This window comes from Monodelphis domestica, chromosome 6 (genome assembly GCF_027887165.1).
Source record: "Monodelphis domestica isolate mMonDom1 chromosome 6, mMonDom1.pri, whole genome shotgun sequence".
Classification (NCBI taxonomy): Eukaryota; Metazoa; Chordata; class Mammalia; order Didelphimorphia; family Didelphidae; genus Monodelphis; species Monodelphis domestica.
The window spans coordinates 100,837,690-100,862,031 of NC_077232.1; the positions used below are offsets into that span (position 1 = coordinate 100,837,690).

Genomic DNA, 24,342 nt, shown 5'->3' on the forward strand with positions numbered 1-24,342 from the left:
TTTCGCTCTGCATCACTTCCTGGAGGTTGTTCCAGTCTTCATGGAATTCCTCCACTTTATTATTCCTTTTAGTACAATAGTATTCTTTCACCAATATATACCACAATTTGTTCAGTCATTCCCCAATTGAAGGGCCCCTCATTTTCCAATTTTTGGCCACCACAAAGAGCACAGCTACGAATATTCTTGTACATGTCTTTTTCCTTATCTCTTTGGGGTACAAGGCTAGCAGTGCTATGGCTCGATCAAAGGGTAGTCTTTTATCGCCCTTTTGGGCATAGTTCCAAATTGCCCTCCAGAATGGTTGGATCAATTCACAACTCCACCAGCAATGAATTAATGTCCCCACTTTGCCACATCACCTCCAGCATTCATTACTTTGCTGTCATGTTAGCCAATCTTCTAGGTATGAAGTGATACTTCAGAGTTGTTTTGATTTGCATCTCTCTGATTATAAGAGATTTAGAGCACTTTTTCATGTGCTTATTAATAGTTTTGATTTCTTTGGCTGAAAACTGCCTGTTCTTGTCCCTTGCCCATTTATCAATTGGAGAATGGCTTGATTTTTTTGTACAATTGATTTAGCTCTTTATAAATTTGAGTAATTAGACCTTTGTCAGAGGTTTTTGTTATGAAGATTGTTTCCCAATTGGTTGCTTCCCTTCTCATTTTAGTTACATTGGTTTTGTTTGTACAGAAACTTTTTAACTTGATGTAATCAAAATTGTTTATTTTACATTTTGTGACTCTGTCTATGTCTTACTTGGTTTTAAAGTCTTTCCCTTCCCACAGGTCTGACATGTATACTATTCTGTGTTCACCTAATTTACTTAGAGTTTCCTTCTTTATGTTCAAGTCATTCACCCATTCTGAGTTTATCTTGGTGTAGGGTGTGAGGTGTTGATCAAAACCTAATCTCTCCCACACTGTCTTCCAGTTTTCCCAGCAGTTTTTGTCAAATAGTGGGGTTTTGTCCCAGAAGCTGGGGTCTTTGGGTTTGTCATATACTGTCTTGCTGAGGTCACTTACCCCTAGTCTATTCCACTGATCCTCCTTCCTGTCTCTTAGCCAGTACCAGATTGTTTTGATGACCACTGCTGCAAGGCTACCTTCCTTTGTATTTTTTTTTCATTATTTCCCTGGATATCCTTGTGGTTTTTTCTAAGTCAGTAAAAAAAAAAAAACTTTTGGAAGTTCAAGGGTATAGCACTAAATAGATAAATAAGTTTGGGTAGGATGGACATTTTTATTATATTGGCTCGTCCTATCCATGAGCAGTTAATGTTTTTCCAATTGCTCAAGTCTAGTTTTAGTTGTGTGGAGAGTGTTTTGTAGTTGTGTTCATATAGTTCTTGTGTTTGTCTTGGGAGATAGATTCCCAAGTATTTTATTTTGTCTAAGGTGACTTTGAATGGAATTTCTCTTTCTAATTCTTGCTGCTGAGCTGTGTCGGAAATATATAGAAATGCTGATGACTTATGCGGGTTTATTTTGTAACCTGCAACTTTGCTAAAGTTCTTGATTATTTCGACTAGTTTTTTTGTTGATTCTCTAGGATTCTTTAGGTAGACCATCATATCATCTGCAAAGAGTGATAATTTGGTCTCCTCCTTGCCTATTTCAATGCCTTTAATTTCTTTTTCTTCTCTAATTGCTACTGCTAGTGTTTCTAGTACAATGTTAAATAATAGAGGTGATAATGGACATCCTTGTTTCACTCCTGATCTTATTGGGAATGCATCTAGTTTATCCCCATTGCACATGATGTTAGCTGATGGTTTTAGATATATACTGTTTATTATTTTTAGGAAAAACCCTTCTATTCCTATGCTTTCTAGTGTTTTTAATAGGAATGGATGTTGTATTTTATCAAAGGCTTTTTCTGCATCTATTGAGATAATCATGTGATTTTTGTCTGTTTGCTTGTTGATATGGTCATTTATGGGGATGGTTTTCCTAATATTGAACCAACCCTGAATTCCTGGTATAAATCTTACTTGGTCATAGTGAATGACCCTCCTGATCACTTGCTGGAGTCTTTTTGCTAGTATCCTATTTAAGGTTTTTGCATCTATATTCATTAAGGAGATTGGTCTATAGTTTTCTTTCTCTGTTTTTGACCTGCCTGGCTTTGGAATCAGTACCATGTTTGTGTCATAAAAGGAATTTGGTAGAACTCCCTCTTTGCTTATTATGTCAAATAGTTTGTATAATATTGGGATTAACTGTTCTTTGAATGTTTGATAGAATTCACTTGTGAATCCATCAGGCCCTGGGGATTTTTTCTTAGGAACTTCTTTGATGGCCTGTTGGATTTCTGTTTCTGATATAGGATTCTTTAAGAATTCTATTTCTTCTTCTATTAGTCTAGGCAATTTATATTTTTGTAAATATTCATCCATATCACCTAGATTGGTATATTTATTGCCATGTAGTTGGGCAAAGTAGTTTTTAATGATTGCCTTAATTTCCTCTTCATTGGAGGTGATATCCCCCTTTTCATCTTTGATGTTGTTAATTTGCTTTTCTTCTTTCCTTTTTTTTTTTAAATTAGATTGACCAGTACTTTGTCTATTTTGTTTGTTTTTTCAAAGTACCAGCTTCTAGTCTTGTTTATTAGTTTAATAGTTCTATCACTTTCAATTTTATTAATTTCTCCTTTAATTTTTAGGATCTCTAGTTTGGTTTTCTTCTGGGGGGTTTTAATTTGTTCGCTTTCAAGTTTTTTGATTTGCATTTCCAATTCATTGATCTCTGCCCTCCCTAGTTTGATAATATATGTACTCAGGGATATGAATTTTCCTCTGAGTATTTCTTTGGCTGCATCCCATAAGTTTTGAAAGGATGTCTCACCATTGTCATTTTCCTCAATGAAATTATTAATTGTTTCTATGATTTCTTCTCTAATCGATTTTGGAGTATCATATTATTTAATTTCCAATTAATTTTTGATTTGGCTCTCCGTGTACCCTTGCTGATCATTATTTTTATTGCCTTATGATCTGAAAAGGTTGCATTTATTATTTCTGCTTTTCTGCATTGGTATGCCATGTTTCTGTGACCTATTGTATGATCAATCTTTGTGAATGTGCCATGTGGTGCTGAGAAGAAGGTGTATTCCTTTTTGTCCCTATTTATTTTTCTCCATATGTCTATTAATTCTAATTTTTCTAAGATTTCATTCACTTCTTTTACCTCTTTCTTATTTGTTTTTTGGTTTGATTTATCTAAATTTGATAGTGGTTGGTTCAAGTCTCCCACTAGTGTGGTTTTACTGTCTATTTCCTCCTTCAATTCTCCTAATTTCTCCATTAGAAATTTGGGTGCTATATTATTTGGTGCATACATGTTGATTAGTGATATTTCCTCATTATCTAAAGTCCCTTTTAACAAAATATAATTACCTTCCCTATCCCTTTTGATCAGGTCTATTTTTGCTTTGGCTTTATCAGATATCATGATTGCCACTCCTGCCTTCTTTCTGTCAGTTGAGACCCACAAGGTCTTACTCCATCCTTTAATTCTGACCTTGTGGGTGTCTACCCGCCTCATGTGTGTTTCTTGAAGACAACATATGGTAGGGTTTTGGATTCTAATCCATTCTGCTATTCTTCTATGTTTTATAGGTGAGTTCATCCCATTCACGTTCAACAAATTAAAACCCCCCAGAAGAAAACCAAACTAGAGATCCTAAAAATTATATAAATATATAAATATTTTGATATAAATGTAGTCCTTATAGAAGAGAGTTTGAATGAAAGAAAAAGTTAACATTTTTCTCCTTTTCCCTTTCATATTTACCTTTATATGTTTCTCTTACTCTTTGTGTTTGGATGTCAAACTTTCCACTAAGTTCTAGTCTTTTCTTTGCAAATACTTGGAAATCTTCTATTTTGTTGAATGCCCATACTTTCCCCTGGAAGTATATAGTCAGTTTTGATGGGTAGCTAAGTCTTAGTTGAAGACCCAGCTCTCTTGCCTTTCTGAATATCGTGTTCCATGCTTTGTGGTCTCTTAGCCTGTTCGCTGCTAAGTCATGTGTGATCCTTATGGGGGATCCTCTATATCTGAAGCTCTTCTTCTTGGCTTCTTGTAAATTTTCTCCTTAGCTTGGAAGCTCTTGAATTTGGCGATTACATTCCTGGGGGTAGTCTTTTGGGTATTTAGTATAGAAGGTGTTCAATGAACCCTTTCTATTTATATTTTCCCCCTTGCTTGAGAACATCTGGGCAATTTTCTTTGATTGTTTCTTGTATTATGGCATTGAGATTTTTGTTTATCTCTGGTTTTGTGGGTAGACCAATGATTCTCAAGTTGTCTCCTTCCTCTGTTTTCCTGGTCTGTCACCTTGACAGTGAGATATTTTATGTTTTCTTCCAATTCATTAATTTTTTGACTTTGCTTTATTAATTCTTGCTGTTTTGCAAGATCACTGTCTTCCAGTTGCTTAATTCTGGTCTTTAAGGACTGGTTTTGCTTTTCAGTTTGGTCTGCCCTTCTGTTTGTGGCCTCCAACTCTTTCTTCAATTGTGAGGTCTTATCTGTCAGGCCGTTGACCTCTTTCTGAATTTTTCCCCATTTTTCTTGCAGAAGGTTTTCCATCTTTTGGATAAGCTCCATTTTGAGTTCTTCCAGAGCTTGTGGATGATTTCCATTTTTGGGGGCATGTTTTGATTTTGTTTGAATTTCATCCTCTTTCTCTTCTGTCCCCTGGTTTTCCCCCCCCATAATAGTTCTTGATAGTCTCTTTTTTCCCTTTCTTCTTGGAGGATTGCTCTTGGGTAGTGTGAGCCATCCCTTTGGTGGTATTTTTCCCCTTTCCTTTTTTGTCAGAGGTCTGGGTGATATGGGATTTAAATTGCCTCAAACTAGTTCTTCCCGGCCTCTGGGATTTGTTAGTGCGCCCTCCCCCGTGCTCTGTGGTCTCTTCTCATAGGTGAGCAGGAATCTCCTGTAAAACTACTCTGAGGGGTGGATCTCTGGTAGTCCCTGTCAGTTTCCAGGGAGCCTGGCGTGTTCTCCCCCCCCCCCTCCCCAGCAAGGAGAGGAGCTTTGGCCTTAGGCAGTTTCTACAGTTTCTTGAGACTCCACTCTGTTTGCAATTTGCAGGGGCCCTGTGGTCTGCGCGCTCTCCAGTGCGCAGGGTTCTCCAGTGAAACCGCCCTGAGAGGTATTTCCCTAGCAGTCTTTAGATCCCAAGGACCTTGGTGTGCCCCCCTAGACAGAGACGTTCCTCACTCACTCGCTGTCCCGGTGCATGCTCTGAGCCCCTACCATGGTCCTGTGAGGGAGGAGGGGGAAGGGCAGCTCAGTTATGTTTTTGTGCAAGCTTTTCCTCCTTATAGTGTGGCAGTGTTCAAACCCCACGTACCTTTGTTTCTTTGGGGTACTGGAGAGTCTCTCCATTCTTCCAAAGATGATTTTTATGCTCTTTGGAGGTAGTCTATTTTGTTTGGTGCCGGGGAGAGGAAGCAATTCGTGTCTAGATTGCAGCCATGTTTGCCCGGAAGTCCAATAACTTACATTTAATCGAGCTATAATGTGATTGAGAGCCTCTGGGGAGTTATTAAGACCAGGGTTTAAGTCTGACCTCTGACATATACAGGCTCTGTCACTCCCTGCAAGTTCCTCTACCTCTCAGTCACTCTACTTCCCTGAGAGGAGTCTGTCTATCCTCCCTCCCCCAAGTCAGTTACATTATTAAGTTGATCAGTTGCCAATTTATGTTGTTTCAGGTCAGGACATTATATACAAAGTGCTTTATAAAATCCCTTTTTTTACAATTCTTTTATGGATGAAGAAACTCTTATAGAGAGATTGTGACTTTGCTAACATGATAATTATGGCTGGGACCCAAGACTAATATTCTTTCCATTGTACCATGCAGCCTCATGTGAATGAATGGTTATGAATGGCAAATAGCATATGAAAAACAAGTTTTTATGACAATATAGCCAACAAGAACAGATAGTGTTTTCTTTGTGTTCCTCATAAAGGAGTTGTTTCTCTGTTGGGTACTTTCACTAAAAGGACAGTATTTTCATATTCAGGGATTGTAAAGAATCAAAATCAGTCAGTAAATATTTATTATGTACCATAGTTTTCCTATATAGTGAAATAAAATGCAGTTGTCTATTCTTGTTTGATGTATTGAAATGTTATGGAGTGAATTTGCTATCAAATGGAGGATTTTTACTCGTTATATTGTATGATAAAATTAAAGATGTTGAAATGTTATGGGCTAGAGTTAATGGACAGTAAGGCCTGTGCTCAAGATTTTGAATCTGAAACTTGGGTTTAAATTTTTTCATTTTGCCACTTAGTCAAGTGTTTATGGGCATGCAGTGCATCATTTAACTTTTTTGTAAACCTCAATTTTTAAATTTGTGAAATGAAATTGACCTCATTGGATTGTTGTTAGGATCAGTAGAGAATATTTTATGAAAAGAGCTTCATAAATCTCAAATCCCTATAGAAATGTAAGTTTTTAGCGTTTTACTAGTGAAAAGTTACTGTGGAATAACATGTTGATTAACAATTGCCAATATTTTAATTAGAAAAAATTCAGATTTTAATTTGTCCGAATTGCAATTTAATATTTGTCATAGCCTTAAGGCAATTCTGGGTATAAGTAGATTTATCAATATATTTGGATTTATTTTATCTTTCAGATAGAAGATAAAACAATATTTTTTAAAGAATTCATTCACTACCTTAAATATGCCATGATAATTTATAAGCGGGAACCTGCTGTGGAACGAGTAATAGATTTTGCAGCGAAGTTTGTTACGTCTTTTCACCAATCAGAAAAAGAAGATGATGATGAAGATGAAGAAAGTTCCCTTTTAAATTATTTGTTTACTTTTCTCCTGGAGGTATTATATGATTGATTATTATGATGTTTTTAGGAATGTGTTTATTGAGGAAATTTGCTGAATTAACAAGGCCTTTAGACATGTACCATTTAGAAAATGAAATGTAATTTAGAAAATAGATGTTATCATTTGGAAGAATAGTAAATTACTTCCTTAAGACTTAAGATCTATGCAGAATATTCACAATGTAACCATTTAAGGTATAAATTTGATAAGTTCTCCTCTAGTATAATTTTAATAGAAAACTAGTCTTTCAGACTAATGTTAATATTGTTTTAAACAAGTAGAGTCTTGCTTTGAAAGACATGTTAAAGAACTAATTCTTAAGATTAGTTTCATTTTGACAAGGTTTAAAGTGTACATTAGGGCACTTAGAGGAGGCAGTTATATCTTTTATATATTACAATATAAAGTGCCCTATACACTTTCAACTTAAGAAATGTAACCTCTTGAAACTGGAATGAACATATTCATATACATATCCTAGAGAAAAATTGAATTAAATGTGACTACTATAATGTATCCTGTGATTAATTTTTGATTTGTTTTTATTTTAGTCTCATGAAGCAAATAGTAATGCAGTTAGATTTAGAGTGTGCCACCTTATAAATAAACTTTTGGGAAGTATGCCAGAAAATGCTCAGATTGATGATGATTTGTTTGATAAAATTAATGAAGCCATGCTGATTAGAGTAAAAGATAAAATTCCAAATGTGAGGATTCAGGCAGTTCTGGCTCTTGCTAGACTTCAGGATCCAAAGGATGATGACTGTCCTGTAGTTGATGGTAAGTGCAATGTCATGATTCGTTTCCAATTTCACTGGCCTTATTTAATTATCATTACTTGTATTTTCAAAGTTAATTGCTGTTATAGAACCCTTTAAAATCAAGATTTATTCTAATATGTCTAAATTATGTCTGAAATCAGGAACAAATGTTTGTTTCCCAAGTAGCGAAATCAAGAAACATTTTTGAGAACTCTTCAGGATAATCCTTTAAAAAAAATAAAGACTTTAAAAATAAAGATTTTTAAAATGTCTTGATATACTTGGATTTGTCCCAAATCTGAGGTAACCAAATTGATTCTAGCATCCTTAGAATAATTTCTTTTCAACCATTTGGAGTTAAAGTATCTGAGTTTGAATCCTAACTATGGCATTCACTATCTATATGAGCTTGGTCAAATCACTTAACCTGCCAGGGCCTCAATTTCATTGTCTGGTCAACAAAAGGATAAATCTTAACTATATAACATCCACAGCTCCAGATATCTTGTATCTATAATCTGTAATCCTGTCTGTAATCTTTATACATTGAATACATTAAGAAATACTTAATTTCATTGCTTGTCCTTTGTAATAAATAATAGCTAACTTACGTAGTTCTTTGCAGTTTATAAAGAGTTTTATGAGCATTCTTTCATTTGATTCTTCTGCCAGTTCTATGATATCACAAAAAGATATCACAAAAAGAAATGTGATTAATAATTAAAATTTTAAAAATTAAAATTAAAAACCCTAAAAAGTTTTAAAATTGGGGGCAGCTGGGTAGCTCAGTGGATTGAGAGCCAGGCCTATAGACGGGAGGTCCTAGGTTCAAATCTGGCCTCAGACACTTCCCAGCTGTGTGACCCTGGGCAAGTCACTTGACCCCCATTGCCTAGCCCTTATCACTCTTCTGCCTTGGAGCCAATATACAGTATTGACTCCAAAACGGAAGGTAAGGGTTTAAAAAAAAAACGTTTTAAAATAAAAATAATTAAAATTAAATAAAATTAAAGCAGCTAAAATATTTTTCTTGTTTATTTTAAAGCATATAGTTCCTTACTTGAAAATGATTCCAATTCAGAAGTGAGGCGTGCAGTGTTATCTTGTATTGCTCCATCAGCAAAGACTTTGTCAAAAATTGTTGGACGTACCAGGGATGTGAAAGAGGCTGTCAGGAAGCTGGCATATCAGGTACATGAGATTTAAATATATTTTGCATGGATATTTAAAAAATACAAGTTCTTCTTTGAAGTGGAAACTTAAGTTTGAAACACTATTTAGCAGTATCATGAGAATCTTCCCACTTAGATATTCCCAAAAAAATTAAAATTCATGGAAATGTATTATGTTACCATTCTTAATTGACCCTCAATTTATAGAGGCTTGCTTTTTTTTTTCTTTTGGGATAAAGGAGTTGTATAAAATCCATTTTTATATTAAGCAAAAATATGGGAGTTTTCTCATGTTTCTAGGATAATGGAACTTAACTTTTGTCTTTCAATTATTTTTTAAGGTTTTAGCTGAAAAGGTTCATATGAGGGCTTTGTCTATAGCTCAGAGAGTTAAGCTTCTTCAACAAGGACTTAATGACAGATCAGGTAAGCAGTGTATATGAGAGGTTGGAAGATTTGATATTCTTTTATGTTTCCTAACTGTGACTTTGGGCAAGTCACTTAACCCCCATTGCCCTTATTGCTCTTCTACCTTAATCATACCTTAAGGGTAAGGTCATATTTTGTGAATTTTAACATCTCCCTTAGCATCTAGCATATTGCTTTGCACATAACAGTAACTGACAGTTGTATACCATTTTAAAGTTTAAAAAGTTTTATATTACTTCTTATGAACCTCATAAAAACCCATGAGATAGGAACTGACATGCAACTGTAATTTAATGGAACCCATCTTTCCTGCCTATCTGGTGCAATTCTTGTTTCCTCACAAAAATTAACTAAAGGGGTATACCCAACCTTCTGGATATCTTCTTTGATTTCTGTTGTCATTACCCTACCTGTCATCTCTTACCCTCAACAAATGAAAAACCCATTTTTTCTTCATCTTCTACATTTCCTTAATGAAGAGTATGTCTTATTCTTTCAAGCTGTCCTTTGATTAGATGTGGTGTGTGTAAGGCTCATTTTTAGATTTCTATGGGGAATTGTATTCTATATCTCCCTGGCAAATAGCAATATATTTAGAATACTAGTATTGAAAAGATGATCCTTGGGAGCAGCTAGGTGGCTCAGTGGATAGAGAGCCAGGTCTAGAGATGGGGAATCTTGGGTTCAAATTTGTCCTCTTGACACTTCCTAGCTGTGTGACCCAAGGCAAGCCACTTAACCCTCATTTCCTAGCTCTTACCACTCTTCTGCTAAATATTAGTTCTAAGATAGAAGGTAAATGTTTTAAAGAAAAGAAAAAATGAGTCTTCTATTTATGGGAACTTTGAGCAAGTAAAGGATCTTAGAAGTTTCCTGGAGGCAATTTGGCTCACTCTCATCCTTTTCCTGTTTGATTTTCAGCCCAACTCATCACTCTATGCTATCTGTCTCAGATAAAACTTACTTTTGAAAAAGCTCTGTAAGATATTAAATCTAAATGCATGTTGCATTCTGGTCAGTAGGAATTCTTCATCTACTTGGTCTTTTCTTTGTGGACACAAGCCAAACTTCTTTTGAATGATTACAGATCTCTTCCAACAGACTGCAGTATTTTGGAGCTTAGTACAATTAATACGTTATACATAAGCAGCAACATCTAGAGGACCTCACCTTCCACAGGACTCTTTACTTGATCTTCTGCATCATAGTGATGAAATAATACCCTTGGCAAGGATATAGCTCTACTTTAAGACTCACTTGATGTTTATAATAGTGTTACTGAATAGTGTTATTTTTGTTGTTATATCTTCCAAAGAGTCTTGAATGATTTTGATGTATAGATGGGTGATACCTTATAAAATATCCCATTGATGACTTTTTGCTTTTTCCAATCATGCTTTTTCAAAATCAAGAAACAGTGAAGCACAATAGGTTCTTATATTTTCTATATCTTTTCATTTAGTTCTGAAATAGTAAAGATGTCCATTTTTTTAAATACAGTTCTTGAAAATGTGTTTGTTTTCTGGTACTATCCTCTTCAGGAATACCATTGATAGATATATAGATAGATACATATACACTTTAGAGAGCACATACATAGGTCAGTATTCAAAGTAGTCCCTCAGTTGTTGTTTTTGTTATTAATAAAGGTGATATTTATTTAAAATATTTTTTTTACATTTTTAGTATCTTTTCACTTTTAAATACTTTTGTACCTTGGTTGCTCAATGCTCTCACAAATATGTTGACTCTAACACTCGTCTCTATATACACTTGAGTTACTCTGGCTGTTTTTCCTGTTTTTGTTCTCTTTAAATGTAATTTCTACACCTCTTTAAATACATTTGGGACTGTTAAGTTAGAGTGTGGTAATTCCTTGATGGGAAAAACCCAAAGATTTAAAAAAACAGACTATTAAAAAATATTTTTTTCATAGTTCTACTAACAATGAAGTCTCATATAAACCATATGTCAATGATTGCAAATGGAGTAGTTGAAATTGGTGACTTTGTGTCATCCTGGGAAAAATAATCCAGAATACAAGCTCTAGGTACAGTTTAATAATAGTACATTTTCTTTGTTTATGAAGGAGAACTGATTTTTATTTGCAATATCAGTTTGTGTGTACATTTTTACACTTAGGGAGTTTTCCTCACTCTTCCTACCCCCGCCCCACCCCCATCTCTGACTTCTTCTTAAGTTCACTTCACTGACATTTAATGTTCATGCAATGAAAAAATTTTCCCAAACTTATTGAAGATAACAAAGATAGGAAGGAAGTTGCTTTCTTGAAGGTTATATTCCCTATGTTTCCATATAGTTGTAATCTAATTTCTATTTCAAACTTCTTACCTCTTATACATGTGGAAATTATTTCAAGTGGTTCAAATACAAAACTTTTTCTTGAAAACAAGAGATTGAAGGAAGGAAGCTGGCTAGTATTTTTTACCCAGTTTAACCAGTTTGTGTGTACATTTTTATTATTATTGTTATATAAATATTATATAAATATTATAATTAATATTTCCATTAATGTTACTTAATGGATATTTTAATTTCTTATCTATTATTCAATTTCATTTTCATAGTCTTTTTAAAAACCCCAAAATCAATGGTAAAATTTTAAATTTATATACTTATATTCTTAGCATGGAGATTTAGCTTTTTCCTTCTCCACTTCACTTTGCAATTCAAAATTTTTTTCTTCTTTGCAGTCAGGAGAATACTATACTTTTATTTTATAAGAAACCTTTAGGGAAGTTCCAAGTAGTAAAAGGAGAAGGATAAGTAATTTACTATCTTTTCAACGTAAAAGTATTTTAAAGATTAAGCAGAATTTGTGAAAGGTTGAAAGACATTATTAAATAATAGAATTTTATAATTTTTAATGACTGGGTAATTTATATATATATTGTTGCATAGTCATGCTTTCATATATTCTTTTCTTCAACTGATTTCTAAAAAAAAAAATCAAATGTCAGATTTTACATTTATTCTATTTAAATTTCATGTTATCAGTCATCAATTTAGTCTTTTGAGGTATTTTTTGACACCAAGCCATATATTCAATGTCTTAGTTATCTTTTGCTTCTTCATATCATCTACAAATTTAAAAAGTGTGAAATCTTTGTTTTCAGCTAAATAATCCAGTTGTTGAACATAACACACCCAAGGCCAAAACACTGAAACATTACTGGAGACTACCTTTCTTGTTTATATTCTTTGTTTTGTCTGTGTTAGGAACCTGTTTGCTAGTTTTTGCTGACAAAATCCTTATCTTCAAATAATACTGAGCTACTTTCTAGCTTCCCCCCCTCTACTTTTGTTTTTAATTTTAATTTTTTATTTTAATAACAAATTTCCACATAAGTTTTCTGAAGTTATATGATTCATATTTGTCTCCCTCTCTTCTTCCCTATCCCCTCCCAGAGCTGTTAAGCAATTCAATCTCAATTATGCATGCTATCATGCAAAACACTTCTCCATATTCATTTTTGTAAATGAATAATCTTATAAAACCAAAACCCTAAAACATATACCCAAATAAACAAGAGATAAATCATGTTTTCATTTGCCTTTCTACTCCAACAATTCTTCCTCTAGAGGTAGATAGCATTCTTCTTCATAAGTCCCTCAGAATTGTCCTGGATCATTGTATTGTTGTTAGTAGCAAAGTCTATCAGATTTGGCCATTCTACAATGTTTCAGTTATTGTGTATAATGTTCTCTTGGTTCTGCTTATTTCATTCTGCATCAGTTCACGTAGGTCTTTCCAGTTCTTTCTGAAATTCTCCTGTTCATTATTCCTTATAGCATAATAGTATTCCATCACCATCATATACCACAATTTGTTCAGCCATTCTCTAACTGAGGGGCATGTTCTTATTTTCCAATTTTTTGCCACCACAAAAAGTGCCGCTATAAATATTTTTGTACAAACAAATCCTTTCCCATTTTTTAAAATCTCTGGGATATAGTTAGTAATATTACTGGATCAAAAAGGTATGCATTCTTTTATATGCCTTTGGGCATAATTCCAAATTGGCCTCCAGAATGGTTGGATCACTTTACAACTCCACCAGCAATGCATTGGTGTCCCAATTTTGCCACATCTTCTCCAACATTTATAATCTTCCTTTACTGTCATATCGGCTAATCTCATAGGTATGTGGTGGTACCTCAGAGTTGTTTTAATTTGCATTTCTCTATTCAGAACATGATTTCATATGATTATGACTTGAATTCTTATAAATTTTTTCTTAACAGATTTGAGAAATGAGACCTTTAACTGAGAAATTTGTTATAAATTTTTCCCAGTTTATTGTTTCCCTTCCAATCTTGTTTGCATTGGTTTTGTTTGTATAAAACCTTTTTAATTTAGTAGAATCAAAATTATTCATTTTATATCTTGTAATGTTCTCTATCTCTTGTTTGGTCATAAATTCTTCCCTTCTCCATAGATCTAACAGGTAAACTATTCTATGCTCCCCTAAATTACTTATGAGATCACTCTTCATGTTTAAATGATATACCCATTTTGACCTTATCATGGTATAGGGTGTGAGATACTGATCTAAACCTAATTTTTGTAATACAGTGGTACTTTGACACACAAGTTTAATTCGTTCCATGTCCAAGCTCGTAGCTCAATTTGCCCTTGTGTCAAATCGAATTTCCCCACTTAAGTGAATGAAAATGCATAATCCATTCCGGCCCCAAAAAAACCACATGAATTTTTTTGTTTTATATGCTTTTAAATATAAAATGTACTTTATAAATAACAAATAAATATATTTATGAGTAATAAGAAAAATGTAAAGAAATAAACTTGCTTATGAAATGTTACTTACCTTCAAGGTCAGGCAAAGATGCTGGCAGAGAAAGTTATTATTTCATGCACTATCGCTTAACATAACTTACTCTCTACACAACGCTATGTAGTAATGCTACATTTAAATGCATATTACTTACATATTACTTATGATATATAACTTTATTGCTAAACCTAATTGCCATTTTTTAACTTTAATTATTTAACTTTATTTAATTGTTATTTAATTACCTTTTTAATTTTCTTCATTGAATTTTGGCTGTTTTCCCACACTTTTCTTGCTTTCACTTAGAGACCATTTCAACAAAAGCCTTCCCATGGACGTTTATTCCTTCTTCCCTTTCAGAACTTTTGATAATGTGTGTTACACAGCTCTAATGCACTACCTGTTGCAACTTTTTCAGGGTGTGTCTTTTCAAGAAACTGTTTCATTTTTCCCAAATCCTCAACATTTTCTTAATCTCCCTTGTACTGATTACCTCATCCACCTTGGATTCCTCCCACAGGTGGAACCTCATGATTCAAATATCTGCTCCTGACTTAAAGCAAAAAAATCTCGATTGTGACTGGTCGTATTTCAAATTGCTTGTGATTTATGGTGCTCGTACTGTTTTCCAATTTTCCTAACTGTTTTTTTTCAAATAGTGAGATTCTATCCCAAAAGCTAAGATCTTTGGATTTATCAAATACTAGATTGCTGAGGTCATTTACCATTAATCTTTTCCATTGGTCTACCCTTCTATTTCTTAGCCAGTACCAGTTTGTTTTGATGATTACTCTTTTTAAGTTTAAGATCTGGTACTGCTACATTTTACCAATGATTAGAAGAGATTTATGTTAGAGAATTTTCTTTTTCACAGTGGTATTTCCATCCCTTTATATTTAATGTAATTGTCTAATCTGGTCAGTTGCCATGCAAATGTTTATCTTTTTGAAAAATCAACTTATCATTTTGTCCTTAAATTAATTTAGAAGTTCTGCTATGAGAAAATAGCTCTTGCATTTTTAAGTGACTGAGAAATTAAGAAGCTAATTCATAGAAAATAGATTAACAGGCATATAAATGCATTGTTACAGGATTTGTGCATCAGTTACAATTGTTCTGGAAAGTAATTTGGAATTATGCAAATAAAAGTGGCCAAAATCTCTACACCCTTTGACCCTGAGATTTCATTGTTAGTCATTTACAAATCCCAAAAGGAGGTTATTGACAAAGAAAGCTCCATATATATAAAAAATTTTATAGCAACATTTTTTTGGTAGCAAATATCAGCAAAGTAGATGTTTATTGATGGGGGAATGACTAACAAAATATAGTACAAGAATGTTTTGGAATATTACTTGCTTTAAGAATTGACAATTGTGATGAAGAAAACAGACTATATGAACTTTGATGCAAAGTGAAACCTGTAGAGTGTGACAAGGAAATCACTTTAAAAGACTGATATATATTAATTTAAGGTCGCCAAGGAATTCAGCTATGTAATTCCTAAATGAAAACTCAAGTCAGCAGTCAATCTTTTATGGAGTTTAATTACAACAGGAGGAAGAAAGGAATTAGAGATAGAGAGCGAGAAAAGGGAGAGAAGGGAATAGGGCTTAAATACCCCTTCTGTTTAGGCTGGGCCAAAAGGCCCAAGCCCTTAGATAGCTGGGGCAAAGAAAAGAGATCAGTCCCTATTACTCACATGACCAAAATGGAGAAACAGTCTCAGAGGCCCCCACCTTCAGCTTCCTTCAGAGCAAGCTTCTCTGAGCACACTCCAACCACTCAGACAAACTCCTCAACCACCACCCCTGAGTCTTCAGACCCCTCTCTCTTTAAGGAAACCATCCAAGTTGCCTCCCCTCAGTTCTCACATCTACCAATCACTGTCCATCAATTTCCCTGTGCCAATGGAGGCTCTAGCTTAACCCAGGACCGCCCAGAGGTCTCTGGCTTTGCACATGTCTGTTGAAGGTCATATTTTCAAATAATTAAATCTTTGATCCTTTGCTACAGCCCTTCCTAAATCCTGTTAACCTGAGTAGGGTAGAGGTTGGAATAATTAAATTTTGATCTATGCTGCAGCCCTTCCTCAATCCTGTTAGGACTGAGTAGGGTGGAGATTGATTCCAAGTATCTCCATTGTATCAATTCTAAAATCAATCATGACTCAAAGAAATTCCTGTTCTATGCTTAAGCATAGATCAAAGTCCTTTCCATTGTTCAGCAAAAGGTTTCTGTCCTAAAGTAATCTTAAGAAGGGAGGAGGGGAAAACTCTCATGCCAATGGGGTTCACATTCCAATAGCCAAGACCCACTATCAATAGGAAATTTTTCAAGTATGAAATTTCCCAATGGCGAAATTTCCAACATTTATAAGTCTAAGAAATTTTGAGGTTTACAAGAGTGTAGAGATTCCAAAGGTCTCTCTCTCCAATCTCTACTAGAGCCAAGAAAACAATATACATAGTCACTACAACAAAGTAAACAGAGCAGTAACCAGAAAGCATTAGAACTATCTCGCTGAATTTTTTTCTCTTTATTTAAATACAAGAATACTTTTTTTTTTAAAACCCTTACCTTCAGTCTTGGAGTCAATACTGTATATTGGCTCCAAGGCAGAAGAGTGGTAAGGGCTAGGCAATGGGGGTCAAGTGACTTGCCCAGGGTCACACAGCTGGGAAGTGTCTGAGGCCAGATTTGAACCTAGGACCTCCCGTCTCTAGGGCTAGCTCTCAATCCACTGAGCTACCCAGCTGCCCCCAAGAATACTTTTTTTTATAAGGACTAGTTTTTTGAGAGGGGAAGGAGGAAGAATACAAGGGGAAATCTCAGTGATCTAAAAATAAAATATCAATAAAGACCTATTAAAAATAAAATAATTTTACATAATCTTCCTCTATCCTGGCTTTTTCCTTGGGCCTGTAAATATATTTTATGTCTACTGAAATAAAATATGTAAACTGGGGGAAACTGTTTCTTGTTGCAATGACTGCTCTACTCTCTGGCTGTGACTGGAGAGAGCTATTACCAGGAAACACACCGTGAGGATCTCCTAGTTACACTGGTGATAGATGAGAGACACTGCTAGTACAGGGGAATGCTGCCACACAGGAATGCTGGTACACAGAGGACTTATCTGGGGTTTACTCTGGGGTTTGCCCATTGATCTCTATTGATGGCTGATGGATCAATCTACTTCTTAACCTCCTTCCTCTCTCACTCCCTCCCTTTTCCAACCCTCTGCTCCCTGCCCCCCTTCACCTCCCAATTCTTCTTGAAGCCTTTGGCTCCTTCCCTCCCCCCTAAGTGAACTATAAAGATCTTCTTTTCTTTTTTCAAATAGGGGTTCATTGGGATAACAGAATGGGAAACTGAGGAAAATGGGATGAGGGTTTCCCTAATCTATAAGGGGAATTTGAGAGGGTTATGGAAATAGTTCAGTAACAAAGGTGAGAAGAGGAACAGTTAGATAAATGGAGGACAACAGCTAAGATCTTCTTTCTTCTTTTACAACACCATCAAGGTCTCTCAGTTTCTCCTGGCCAGCTTAAACTCTCAGAGAGAAACCAACTCAAAAGCCAAGTTTCTCCTTCTCCTCTCTCTGTGGCCAGAAAAAACCCAACTCTTGGTCAGTCAAAATCTCTCAGAGAGTGCAGGGGTCTCCCCTTGATCAGAAAGCCCCCCAAAACAAGCCAGCATAATCAGGGTCTTCAGCTAGCCTCAATTGCCAGACTCTCCCAGCCCCTCCCCCTCATCAGCTCAACTGCCACTCCTCCTGGGAACATTCCGTTTTAGAATCTTCATCTTGATTGACAAAACACGTCCCCAGCTTAGTCTCTTGTATCTTGTCTTGTCCTTCAAAACCTTTCTCTCTTCATGCCTCTTCCACACTACTCTCCTGCAAAAAGCAGTATTAAACTATTATCCTCCTCTATCTCTTCTATCTCTTATCTTCTATCTTCTTTCATGATCAAAGTACTTGACACTCATTTATTTTGTTATTTACTTTTTAATAATTTTTTTCTCAATTATATGTAAAAGCAATTTTTAACCTTTTTTTTTTAATTCAAGCCAAATCCCATGGCATGCAATATGATTTAGATTTTGCATGTAATAATGTGAAACATTTTTCCATATTTGTCCTTTTATGAAAGAGAATTTGAAGAAAACAAAAGAAAATCAAGAAATATCAAGTGAAATATATTGTGTTTCAGTCTGCATTCAGATTATCTGTTCTTTCTCTGGAGAGAAAGCTATCTCTGGATGGCATTTTTCAAAATGAGTCCTTGGGAATTTTGACAGCCATTTATACCTGCTAACATCCTCTGAATTTTCTAAAAATTTCTTTTCTAAAATTAGGTCGTATGTCTGAATATACCCAACATTCTCTTTATTAGCTATTAACAGATTATAAGTTAATATAATGACTCTTAAGGTTTCAGTTGCATCTATTATATTCTACCAGTCATCTTTTCCTGGTTCAAAATTAAATCCAAAATAGCAATTAACCTGTTGCTACTTGAGAGTTTTTCACTAATATAATTCAATTATTGATTCAATGTTCTGCTTATGTAAATTGTTAGAAGTCCATCCTTACAGTTCCTGCTAGTTTTTTTTAGCAGTATATAAATGTTAAACATTTTTATGGGATCATTTTTTCCTACTACTTTCCCAAAAATTAGTTTTAATTGTTTTTTTAAATTATTGTTGTTGAATCACCACAATTCTGTAAGTAAATTATATCATAATGCAGATAGTAATAATTTTGTTATCTCTTGCTTGTGCTTATTCAATTTATTTTTCTTATCCTTCCTGTAGCTAGCATTTCTAGAACTACATAAAATAATAGTTTGTAACAAAGGTCATTTTGCTTTACCTTTGATCTTATTTGAAAGGCCTCTTGCTTCTCCATTTAAAAAAAACAAACTAGTTTTTGGTTTGGAATAGTTACGCTTTAAGAAAAGGTCATTTTATTCCTGTTTTCTAATGTATTTGTTTAAAATACACTAATAATGTTATATTTTATTAAAAAACATTTTTGCTTCTATTGATATAATCATACAAAATTATTTTTTGTTGTTAATCATATTTTTATAGTTTTCCTAATGTTTTTGATAAATTCATAGTAAAAATTAAAAGTTAATTAAAAAAAAAAAAGAGTAGTGGATTTGGCCTGAAAACTAGATTTAAGCTAGTCTCTTTTTTGTGTGACTTTGGGGAAATTACTTTGGGGAAGTTCCTGAGCCTTGGTTTCTTCATCTTTTAAATGTACACAATACTTGTTTCTGCCTGCCTTACATAATCATTGTTTGGATTCGGTTCAGTAAACATTTATTAAACATTTAATGTGTGCCAGGCACCAGTGATATGAAAATGAAAATAAAATCATTACTATCCTCAAGTAGTTTAAGTTCCATTGAGGTCTGGAATTATAACATATGAAGATGAGTAGATACAGAAGGAGGGGAAAAGCACTAGCAACCAAAAGGATTAGGAAAGGTTTTGAACTTGAAGTAGCGCCCAAGTTCAGTCTTGAAGAGAGTAAAGAATCCTAAAGTGGAGGTAAGAATACTTTTTAGTTTTGAGCTAGTTATAATGAGGATGATAATACTATTGAGAAGAAATAGGTGATTCAGCAGAGGGAAGGTTGATGATAGATGAGTAAGAGGATGAGCTTTTTAGATGTACTTAATTTTACATGGCATTGGGGTGGAAGTGCTCAGCAAACAGCTGGAAATGCAGGTCTAGAATTTAGGAAAGAGGTTCAGGGCTACAGATACTGAGTTAGGGGGTCATTAATGTAGAAATGAAGAGTGAAGCCTTAGGAGTAAATAAAATTGCTAAGGAATAAGAGTATATTAAAAAAAAAAATCTAGGAATAGAATCCTGGAGAATGGTGGTTCCTTTATTAGGTGATTTTTTTGGTTGTCTTTTTTTATTGATTTGTTTTCTTGGTTTTTCACTCACTTTTATTATAAATATCAGAAGACTAGTCTTGAGGTCTAATATTTAATCTTGTTATCTTGGGAAAGGTATTGTACTTCTGGGCTCCATTTCCCTCATTTGCAAAATGATGGGGTCATTCTAGGTAATTTCTGAGGACTTTTCTATGATAGTGAATTCACTGAACTAACCTGGATTCAAAATATAGGCAATGAAAACCAGATAAGAGATTGCTTATATGGTATTTTTAAATGTCTATATGAACAGAGGCTGTGAAAGAAGTTATGCAGAAGAAACTTCTTCAATCTTGGTTACATTTCACTGAAGGAGATATCCTACAGTTTCTTCATCGACTGGATGTAGAAAACTGCCCTGAGGTGGCAGACTCAATCCTGAAGGCCTTGTTTGCCATGATTCCTCTTACTGAACTAATAGAAGTCTGTAAAAACAGTGATGGCAGGTAAATGGAGGCTTATTCTCTTTTTCTCTTACTTCCTGTCTTCCCTAACTTCCCCAGAAAAGTAGGTGCCATGAACTTGTGTATAGGGGGATATACATTTAATTAGAAAAAACTTTCCTTGATAGACCTACTTATGGGAGAGGGCTGTGTTTCTTATGTGGTCAGATGACCATGACTTGGCAGATTACTGTAGTTAGTTTTATTTTCTATCTGTATTTGAGATCTATATAATACTTCTAGATACTTCATGTATCTATCTTTTTTATCTTCTTTGTTCTTTCTTACATAAAACTTGTAATAGATGTGTGTCATAGTCTATTCACTTTCTTTTCCCCTTTTTATTTCTTTGGTTTTCTACTTGCCAACAACTTGTTCTAGTACTGTATGTTTGACCATGTTGCTTTTTTTATCCTTAAATTTATCTGTTTTTTTGGGGGGGGGGGATTAAAATGAACTTGTAATTAAAACAAAAATTATAGGAGCCTTAAAATATTTTTCCATCCTGTTTAAAGTATGTATATGTTAGGTTTTTTTTTAAGTTTGAACTGTAAATTAATTACCTTTTTTTTTTTTAATCAAGGAAATTGATCCCTGTGGAAACACTCACCCCTGAAATTGCTTTGTACTGGAGAGTTCTTTGTGAATTTCTGAAATCTAAAGGAGATGAAGGGGAAGCTTTCTTAGAGGAGATTTTGCCAGAAGCTGCTATCTATGCAGAATATCTATTGAGGTAAAAGTTCTTTCTTTTTTCTTCTAGCATCAAAAAAAATTGATTCTAGGAATAAAACTATAACTACGAGTCACTAATAGGCTTTGAAGAAAGAGGAGAATCTTCATAGTAACACTACTTGAGAGATGATACTTGAGTATTTGTATCTGGAGAAACTTGTAATGGAAAGCATCATGGCTGTTCAGGGGTACAGTGGATGGAGTGTTGTACTTGGAAGATCCGAGTTCAGTGCCGGATGTAATATAAAGCCTTCTGTAAACTTTAAAGTGAAAACAGCTTAAAATGCCATGGTGTGCAAAACACATAACATCTCTTTTGAGTCTTGGATCAGCTCTAGGAAACTGCCAATATTATTGTCATCTCCATGTTAGCAGTGAAATATTGTCCCTAATAGGATTGGTGTTGATGATGTTATTGAGATACTGAGGTTGATTTGGTTCCTCAGTACCCCGCAGCAAAATAAGCCTGAGAGTTTTCCTCACCAAGACCAGTGCATTTTTCAATCTCCAAGACAAGATGTTGAAAACAGGATACAGGGATTTATTCTTTGGAAACAAGGTCTTGTGAAGGGAGGATTAAAGAATTAGGGGTCCCTAGCTCTAAGGGATTTCTCTCTAGCCTCCCACCTTCTAAAGCCTCCTCATGGAAGTGCCTTCTTTATCTTGATGCTCCCTGAGCCCACCTGTCTGCCTAGATCCCAACTGCTGACTAGCTAAACTTGACACTATTTAATCCTCCCAGATTGATTTGTAGGATATAACAGGTCTTCAGATATATCTAGGAATGAACTCAGGATGATTGGATCCACCCCTACTTGGGCCAGGTCAGAGTTGGACTCAGGCCTCACCAACTCTGTAGTTTTGTTCAGGCTAGCTGGTCACAGGTCTATTAGACAGGAACACTATCAGCATACAGGAACAATTTGATTTTAAAGCAAAGGAAGAGTTTCTTCAGTCAGAAACAACAGAGGTAAGTCTATTCAGCTCCAGAGGAAAGGAATTCAAAAAACTCCTCAGCTTCAGAGACCAGAAGCTCAAGAGCTTCCCCCCAGCTCAAGAGACAGGAAGTCCAAGAGCCCTAAGTAACTGTTGGTGTTCTCTCTTTATCCTTCCTCTGTTCCAGAATCGAGCATCATTAGTTCCTGGCATGTGGCCGGCTCTTGCAAAAACCTCTCTTACTTCTTGCAACTCATTTCTCTTCCTCCCTTATTACAGCAGTGAGGAAGCTAAAGCTCAAGAAGGTCCCTTTGTCCATCTGTTATCACATTGCTCACTCAGACAGCACAGTTTTTAAATGTAGAGCTTACTGGTTCCAAATTCAGAGCTCTGGGTTGGACTAGATGGCTTCTGTGGCTGTAATTCCTTGTCCACTGCATCTCCTACATTACCTTACCCCAGGATCAAATGAAATAATTTGAGGCAGGTTGCAAATCTTATAAATGGACAATTAAGATGATACAAGTGATTTAATGCCATATGGTTATAAAGCAGTTTATATGCTTTGACTCATTTACTCTTCACCGTATATAAGTTGGGGGAAATCATTATGCCCATTTTGACATGTGTAAACTGAGATTCAGATAAGCTAAGTGAATTCCTTAAAGTCATACAACTAATAATAAATGGCAATGCTAGGACTAAACCCATCTTCTAACTCCTGAGTCTTTTGCTCTTTTTATTTATGCTATCTTATATCTATTATAGGAAATACCAATTTTTACAGGATATAAATGTAGTTAACATAGTTTCCATATTTCTGAAAAAGAAAGTCCATCAAATTAGGGAAGCATGTTTTTGAAGATGTTCCAATGAACTAGATGTCTTAAAAGATGTCTTTTTAAAAAATTTTATTATCATGCAAAACACACTTCCACATTGGTCATTGTTGTAAGAGCACATGCATACATAACCAAGACCCCCAAAATAAAACCATAAATACACTTATGTGAAATATAGTATGCTTTGATCTGCATCCATCTGACTCCAACAGTTCTTTCTCTGGAGGTGGATAGCATTCCCTGCCATAATTAAAAGATGTCTTAAAAGATGATTGAAAATACTTGATTTGGGGGCAGCTGGGTGGCTCAGTGGATTGAGAGCCAGGCCCAGAGATGTATTATGATGGGATTTGGGGTGAGGAAAGAACAAGAGGGACATATAAATAAATTCAAATTTATTGTTTGGGAAGGGTAGGAAGGAACATGGGTTTAGGAGTAAACTTATACTTAATTTAAAAGCTAATATCTGTTAACTATCTAAACTATATTACTAAGCTAAGAATTAATTTTCCAACATCCAAGTCTCACACTAGGAGTCCAATCAAATAGGGCCAGGATCTTAAGTTGGTAGATGTCCAAGTAGGTCCAGAGATCTTCTTACTGATACTGCCAACAGCCAGAATCCAGAAAACCTATTTCCTCTGTTGGTCACAGGAGAAAAATCTTCTTCAAGCCTTAGGTCCTTCCAGGAGAACAGACTAAGATGAAACAACCATTGGGCATAGATTTCCCAGATCCTGAGGCTCAGACTCCCATGTGACCCTTAGTCACATGCTCCTGTCAAGCATGCTCTAAGGTTTGCATCTCTCAGTTTTTGCAAACCTTTCATCCTTTATCACAGATGGGAGGTCCTAGGTTCAAATCTGGCCTCAGACATTTCCTAGCTGTGTGACCCTGGACAAGTTACTTAACCTCCATTGCCTAGCCCTTACCACACTTCTGCCTTAGAACATACTATTAATTCTAAGATGGAAGGTAAGGGTTTTTAAAAAGAAAATAAAATACTTTATTTTATGGTCCCTGAATTTATACACACAAGTCCATCAATATACTCATGTAATTATGGCCCTTGGTACCATATTCAATAAAAACATGTCAACTCTGTTCTGTTCTTTAATCAAAGTAAATAGTATTTTTCTTAGTATATCAGAAAACAGTAGTACTATATACTACATTTATTAATTATGTATTTTCTTCTCTTGGTCTTGAACTAGAGGGAGCAGGGAATATGAAGTTCTAAGTTTCTCCTTAAGGGGAGAAATGACCTTTGCCACTCCATAGAATGATTTCTTTGTGGAAAGAATGTCACTTGAAGAAGCCTCCATAAATAGACAATGATTAGTAGTGCTGTTGCTTTTTCCCCCCCAAG

General features: G+C 34.9%; 1 protein-coding gene across 1 annotated transcript in view; it reads left to right on the top strand.

The window, feature by feature from the left end:
• NCAPG (non-SMC condensin I complex subunit G) overlaps positions 1–24,342 on the top strand; it is an 87,596-nt gene that overhangs the window by 8,469 nt on the left and 54,785 nt on the right. Inside the window, exons 2-7 of the mRNA XM_056802450.1 lie at positions 6,672–6,875; positions 7,433–7,661; positions 8,688–8,833; positions 9,156–9,240; positions 20,274–20,466; positions 21,047–21,196. Of these exons, the coding sequence (XP_056658428.1) occupies positions 6,672–6,875; positions 7,433–7,661; positions 8,688–8,833; positions 9,156–9,240; positions 20,274–20,466; positions 21,047–21,196 (1,007 nt within the window). The remainder of the gene's footprint in view (positions 1–6,671; positions 6,876–7,432; positions 7,662–8,687; positions 8,834–9,155; positions 9,241–20,273; positions 20,467–21,046; positions 21,197–24,342) is intronic.